General features: G+C 45.5%; 1 protein-coding gene across 1 annotated transcript; it reads left to right on the top strand.

The window, feature by feature from the left end:
• Positions 1–542: 542 nt before the first annotated feature.
• On the top strand, positions 543–1625 carry LOC306921379 (kelch domain-containing protein 3-like; the record flags this gene model as incomplete). The annotated part of the gene is made up of 1 exon (XM_079498489.1): positions 543–1625. One exon carries the CDS (start codon positions 543–545, stop codon positions 1623–1625), a length of 1083 nt encoding a protein of 360 aa, XP_079354615.1.
• Between the last annotated feature and the right edge of the window lie 6307 nt (positions 1626–7932).

The raw sequence follows: 7932 nt of genomic DNA, 5'->3' as shown, positions 1-7932 counted from the left end.
TTATGAAAAATCACACCCGTGTGAACTGAGTGGTGTAAGGTCTTATATAGCCTGATCAGCTGTGGTCTGACGTAATGTCTGACGTAATGAAATCACACCCGGGTGAACTGGGTGACCGTAGCAACCATGCTCAATTTTTCTGCACAGACAGACAGACAGACAGACAGACAGACAGACAGACAGACTAAAAATGAGCATGGTTGCTATGGTTAGTATGTGACGTCACTGCACAACTCAGTTCACACAGGTGTGATTTTTTAGAAAAGGGTAACTAGGTAACATATTACTCTATTTGTAAACTAGCTCGTTAGGTTACTCAAAACAAAAACAAAAGTATACCAAAACAAAGTATTCTGTTACAGTAACGCCGTTGCCCAACACTGACTATGCATGACATCAGTTTGTGTTGTGAGTGACGTCACACTAGAGATAGACGGCCTATATAAGATGTCGCTCACATCTGGAGAGACACTTTGAAGGGAATAATTGACATTGAGAACCTAGACGGACAGAGACAGCCAGACATAGAGTCCGAGGTAGAGATGTTGACCTGGACATCGACCCTGAGAAGAGGACCACAGACATCCCAGAGCTTCTTTGGTTGTGCTGCTGGACCAGTGGAGGACAAGGTGTATTCCTTTGGAGGGTTCTTCTATGACGGGAAGACCTACAGCAACAAGGATCAGATTGATGTTCACGTCTTCAACACAATGACTTTGTGCTGGATGACGTTGCCCCCGTTGACAACCGGAAGAGGAGAATGTTCCCCTGAGGTTCCCTCCATGCGCTATGGACACACAGCTGTACTGATAGAAGATACCATCTATATCTGGGGAGGGATTGTGAATTGTGAGACAAAAGAGGTTAACTGCTTTACCATCACAGGGGACTGTGTCAACATTCTTTATGCATTTGATGTCGACACCCACAGATGGTTCAAGCCGAACGTAACTGGAACTGTTCCAGAGGAGAGGTACCGCCACTCAGCCTGTGTCTTGGAGAAGGTCATGTTTATCCATGGAGGATGGACCCAGCTGACCAAACACACTAATGACATCTATAAGTTGGAGACCACCACAATGACCTGGTCTCTAATCATCACCAGTGGCACACCAGCACCGGCTTCATCAGCTCACTCTGCCAACAGCATTGGAACAAAGATGTTTGTATTTGGGGGCTGCGGGCACCAGGACAAGAACATCAGAGTGTTTGACACAGAGACCAACTGTTGGATGAACACACCTTCTGCACAGCTTCTTCCAGAACAGCGTCTCTGTCATGCAGCCTTTGTCTACAATGGAGAGCTGTACATATTTGGTGGCGGCAACTATAATCAGAATCAGGGTTTCAATGATCTGTGGAAGTTGAATCCAAAGACCTTCTCCTGGACGAAGGTTGAGCCCAAGGGGAAAGGCCCGGATTATTGTCTTGGTGATATGTGCTGTTGCCTGGTGGGAGATCACATCGTCCTCTATGGATCACGACTCAACTTACAGATCTTACACTTCAGTCCCAGCCTCAAGACATTATGCAAACTAGCTGTCATTCAGAACGGTCTGGAGCAGTCTGGCCTCCCACACAACATCAGGTGGGAACTGGCAGCCATGACGACAGAAACAGGATAACAAAGGTAATCACTCCAGTAAAGTACAAATACCAAGAAATTGTACTAAGTAAATGTAAATGTACTTTCCACCACCCTGTGGGAGCTATCTTGTAGTGCTGCAGCTGCAACAGTCAAAGCAAAGTTATAGGCCATTAAATACAGATCTATTTAATGTAGCCACAGTGCTACCCGGGGAAGGATTCATCCAGTAGGCATCATTTCATTTCCTTCACACCAAGGTGGGGGGATTGTTGTTGATGTACAAAATGTGGGAAAAAAAGTATTTAACCCATTCAGGACGGGAAACCCTTTTGGTGTTTTAAGCATTTGTAAAAATAGCAGATCTTTTTTTTTTAAATGGCAAAAATGTGGGGTGAATGTGGGGTCCCTGGAACAACATATTTTGAGATGGGGATCCGCAGCCAAATACAGATAATTCTGGGGGTCCTTGACATGAAAAAGGTTGAGTACCACTGACATAGAGACATAGGTTTTTAGGATTTAGAAGCTTATTCTTATTAATCTGCCTCAGGTCTAAATTATTTAAGGCCTAGCCTAGCGGTTCACAGCAGCACTTTATGTACTGTACTATCGTTCAGTGAGTTCTTCTAAAGGATTAAGGAGCAGCACTCTGGTATATAAGTGTGTCCCTCACAGCCTTCTTCAACTCATCTCGGTTTCATCACATCCAGCACTGTAGAGCACAGCCATCGTTTATTGCTATAGTGTAGCCCCCAGCCAAGACCCCGACCCATTCTTCTTCCTTTGTGGCAACAGAAAAGAGAGGGAAATATAGGTGTTAAATGTAACTAAGTAACACCATTGTTTTTTGGAAAAGGGTAACTAGGTAACATAATACTCTATTTGCAAAATAGCTCATTAGGTTAATAAGTTACCAAAACAAAGTATTCTGTCACAGTAATGCCGTTATTTATAACTCCGTTCCCCAACACTGACTATGCATGACATCAGTTTGTGTTGTGAGTGACGTCAGACTAGAGTTTGTCGGCCTATATAAGATGTCGCTCACATCTGGAGAGACACTTTGAAGGGAATCATTGACATTGAGGACCTAGGCGGACAGAGACAGCCAGACATAGAGTCCGGGGTAGAGATGTTGACCTGGACATCGACCCTGAGAAGAGGACCACAGACATCCCAACGCTTCTTTGGTTTTGCTGCTGGACCAGTGGAGGACAAGGTGTATTCCTTTGGAGGGTTCTTCTATAACGGGAAGACCTACAGCAACAAGGATCAGATTGATGTTCACGTCTTCAATACAATGACTTTGTGCTGGACGTCGTTGCCCCCGTTGACAACCGGAAGTGGAGAAGGTTCCCTTGAGGTTCCCTCCATGCGCTATGGACACACAGCTGTACTGATAGAAGATACCATCTATATCTGGGGAGGGATTGTGAATTGTGAGACAAAAGAGGATACCAACAGCTTTACCATCACAGGGGACTGTTTCAACATTCTTTATACATTTGATGTCGACACCTACAGATGGTTCAAGCCGAACGTAAATGGAACTGTTCCAGAGGCAATGTACTTCCACTCAGCCTGTGTCTTGGTGAAGGTCATGTTTATCCATGGAGGATATACCCAGCTGACAGGACACACTAATGACATCTATAAGTTGGACACCACCACGATGACCTGGTCTCTAATCATCACCAGTGGCACACCAGCACCGGCTTCATCAGCTCACTCTGCCAACATCATTGGGGCAAAGATGTTTGTATTTGGGGGCTGCTGGCACCAGGACAAGAACATCAGAGTGTTTGACACAGAGACCAACTGTTGGATGAACACACCCTCTGCACAGCTTCTTCCAGAACAACGTCACAGTCATGCAGCCTTTGTCTACAATGAAGAGCTGTACATATTTGGTGGCGCCAGCTATAAGCAGAAGCAAGTCTTCAATGATCTGTGGAAGTTGAATTCAAAGACCTTCTCCTGGACGAAGGTTGAGCCCAAGGGGAAAGGGCCGGATTGGGTTGGTACAATGTGCTGTTGCCTTGTGGGAGATCACATCGTCCTCTATGGATCAGGACTCATCTTACAGATCTTACACTTCAGTCCCAGCCTCAAGATATTATGCAAACTAGCTGTCATTCAGAACGGTCTGGAGAAGTCTGGACTCCCACACAACATCAGGTGGGAAATGGCAGCCATGACGACAGAAACAGGATAACAAGGTAATCACTCCAGTAAAGTACAAATACCTCAAAATTGTACTTAAGTAAATGTACTTTCCACCACCCTGTGGGTGCTACATAGCTATCTTGTAGCGCTGCAGCTGCAGCAGTCGAAGCAAGTTGATTGGTCAGTACTATAGGCCAATAAATACAGATCTATTTAATGTAGCCACAGTGCTACCCAGGGAAGGATTCATCCAGTAGGCATCATTTCATTTCCTTCACACCAAGGTGGGGGGATTGTTGTTGATGTACAAAATTTGGGAAAAAAAGTATTTAACCCATTCAGGACGGGAACCCCTTTTGGTGTTTTAAGCATTTGAAAAATAGGAGATCTTTTTTTTTTAAATGGCAAAAATGTGGGGTCCCTGGAACAACATATTTTGAGATGGGGGTCCGCAGCCAAATACAGATAATTCTGGGGGTCCTTGACATGAAAAAGGTTGAGTACCACTGACATAGTGTGTCCCTCACAGCCTTCTTCAACTCATCTCGGTTTCATCACATCCAGCACTGTAGAGCACAGCCATTGTTTCTATTGCTATAGTGTAGCCCCCAGCCAAGACCCCGGGCCATTCTTCTTCCTTTGTGGCAACAGAAAAGAGAGGGAAATATATGTGTTAAAGGCAACTAAGTAACGGCATTGTTTTTGGAAAAGGGTAACTAGGTAACATATTTGCGAACGCAGTGATTGCGAACGCAATGAGCACTAACTATGAGACCTAGCAGAACATGTCTGTCTGTGTGTGTGTGTCACGTTGTAACACTACCCGCCCGCCACCAGAGGGCGCAGCTGTACACACACACACACACACACACACACACACACACACACACACACACACACAGGTGGGAACTGGCAGCCATGATGACAGAAACAGGATAACAAAGGTAATCACTCCAGTAAAGTACAAATACCTCAAAATTGTACTTAAGTAAATGTGTTACCAAGTGGGATTGTAGATCGGCTGTTTGTCAGTAATAAAACCTTAAAAATGACATAATGGACATGAGGCAGACTTGCAGGTGAAAGATAAGTTTAATAAGTTCCAGGCCTGGACAACATAAGTGAAATAAGTGAAGAAAAGAACTCAAAGAACATAACTCAACATAACTTAACGGAGAGGTACTGGAGTCAACCTCTCCCCATGGCAGCCTCCTCTCTACTGAACCATTTCCCCTTTATATAGACTCCTGACTCCACCCCTGGCTAAGCAGTCAGCAAATCACAATGCATTTAGCAACACCCAAGACGCTCCCCCTAAAGCAATCAATCAGAGCTCTCTTCAGGCAATCAAGGCAGCGTCCCAATTACAGCATCTGCATAGATAAACACAAGTATGTTAGATTCACATGTCACAGCAGAATGTGCACCTTCTGTGGGACTGAGAATCCAAATGTCAACATACAATACAGCATAAACACAATGAATGTGTATTGTTGAACAGCATACATTACTGTGACAGAGGCTGCTCTGTCACATTTCTTACCCCCTCTCCTTCTGGGTTGTGCATACCTGGTAAACGTGACAGATAGTCAGCTATGATGTTTCGACCCCCTGGACAGTACTCAATTGTAAAGCGGTATGGCTGAAGAGCCAGACACCATCGCAGTATTCTGGAGTTTTGACTCTGCATTGAGTGCATCCACTTCAGGGCTCGATGGTCTGTTTGAAGGGTGAACTTCCGTCCGAGCAGATAATACCTAAGACAATCCACTGCCCACTTTATGGCGAGTCCCTCCTTCTCAATAGTAGAGTACTTCCTTTCTCTGTCAAACAGCTTTCTGCTCAGGAACAGAATGGGCCTCTCTTCTCCAGGCTCTCCTTGGGCTAGAACCGTACCTAAGCCAACATCAGAGGCATCCACTTGTACAAGAAACGTGTCATTGAAATCAGGACTCTTCAGAACAGGATCTTGACATAATAGTTCCTTTAACTTTCTAAAGGCCTCTTCACATTCGTCAGTCCACGGAAGGTGGGACGAAACAGTCTTCTTAGTGAGATTAGTTATTGGTGTAGCTATTGTGGCAAAATGAGGCACAAATCTTCTGTACCAGCCAATTAGACCAAGGAATGACCGTACTTGCCTCTTTGTTTGCGGTCTGGGTATCCCTCGAATGGTCTCCAACTTCTCCACCAGCGGCTTGATCTGGCCATGCCCAATGCGGTACCCCAGGTATGTTACCTCCTCCTGTGTCCATGAGCATTTATTTTGGTTGAGGGTTAACCCCGCCTTCTGAAGCCTCTGGAGGACCTGCTCAAGGTGCTAGAGATGCTCCTGCCATGACTCACTGAAAATGACACAATCGTCAAGATATGATGCTGAATATTGTCCACAATCAGCTAGAACATTGTCCATGAGCCTCTGAAATGTAGCAGGTGCCCCGTGAAGACCAAACGGCATCACTGTGTACTGATACAAACCAGTAGGTGCACGAAAGGCGGTATAAGGTCTACAAGCAGTAGTGAGTGGAATTTGCCAGTAACCCTTACAAAGGTCTAATGTGGTCATGTATTTGGCTTTGCCTAACCGTTCGAGCAGTTCATCGATTCTAGGCATCGGATAAGAGTCAAAACAGCTAACACTGTTCAACTTACGAAAATCTGTGCAGAATCGAACACTTCCATCTTTCTTAGGCACCAAAAGAACAGGACTTGACCACTCGCTTTTTGAAGGCTCTATTACACCCATCTCCAACATGGTCGCTACTTCATTCCTCAATGACTCCACCATTCTCTCAGGAACACGGTAGGGCCTCTGCCGGATTGGTGTAGGAACCTTCAGAATGATGTCATGGCTGATAACCTCTGTGAGACCTGGGCCAGTTGTTGTTTTTGCTCCTCACTCAGATGTTCAGGAGGCTCGATGGCACCCCCTTGTGGTCGAACTGGTTCCATGTCACTCTCATCATCTCCATCCTACCTGCACCATCATCACTGGTTTTGCAGCTGGGGCCACAGCCCTCTCCTTGAATTCTCTCAGCAGGTTGACATGCAGAATCTGCTTCTGGCGTCTCCTTTCAGGGCACAGGATTTCATAAGTTACTGGTCCAACTTTTCTAGACACAACATAAGGGCCCTGCCATTTAGCAAGTAACTTAGATGTACCGGATGGGAGCAATAACAATGCCTTCTGCCCAGGTTTCAGTTCTCTCTCTCTGGCATGTTTGTCATACCACACCTTTTGCTTGGTTTGGGCCTCTCTCAGGTGTTCTTGGGCCATGTCTCTCATCTTGTCCAGCTTGTCTCGCATCTGGAGGATGTAGGAGGCAACGCTGCACTGGGCTGGCTCTCCAGCCACCCAACCGTCCTTGAGTACGTCCAGGGGCCCCCTAACCTGCCTGCCATAAACCAACTCAAAAGGTGAAAAACCAGTTAAGGCTTGTGGAACCTCTCTGTATGCAAAAAGCAGGAATGGAATCCATTTATCCCAATCCCTACCCGTCTCATCCAAACCTTTTCAGCATGCTTTTGAGTGTACCATTAAAGCGTTCAACCAACCCATCAGTTTCAGGATGATAAGGTGTAGTTCTAATGCCCTTGATGCCCAGCTGCTTGTACAATGTTTTCATCAGCTTTGACATGAAGTTGGCACCCTGATCACTTAAAATTTCCACTGGAACACCCACTCTGGAAATCAGATCAATTAGACACCGGACTATGTGTTTGACTTGGATAGAGCGTAATGGAAAAACTTCTGGGTGTCTTGTTGCATAATCACAGATTACGAGAGCAAATCGATGCCCAGAACTGCTTTTCACCAGTGGACCAATTATGTCCATACCAATACGCTCAAATGGTGTGCCAATTATTGGTAAAGGCTGCAACGGTCCTCGATCTGATTTCCGGATTGGAGCTACTTTTTGACACTCTGCACATGTCCTACAGTACTCCTGAACATCCTGGTAAAGTCTAGGCCAATAGAACCTGCGACTGATTCTGTCATAGCTTTTCTGTTGGCCTAGATGTCCCGCCCATGGAACGTGGTGTCCCAAATTTAGAATTAACGGATGGAACTGATGGAACAGTTTAGGGACAACCAACCTAGGTACCTCACTGTTTGCATTGTACAAAAGGTCATTTTTGAGAATGTATTTATCACCAATGAGATTAGCTGCTTTAAC

Source organism: Electrona antarctica (genome assembly GCF_951216825.1).
Source record: "Electrona antarctica genome assembly, chromosome: 4".
Classification (NCBI taxonomy): domain Eukaryota; kingdom Metazoa; phylum Chordata; class Actinopteri; order Myctophiformes; family Myctophidae; genus Electrona; species Electrona antarctica.
The sequence above is the reverse complement of the archived record's forward strand: the minus strand, read 5'-3'. Positions and strand labels throughout refer to the sequence as shown.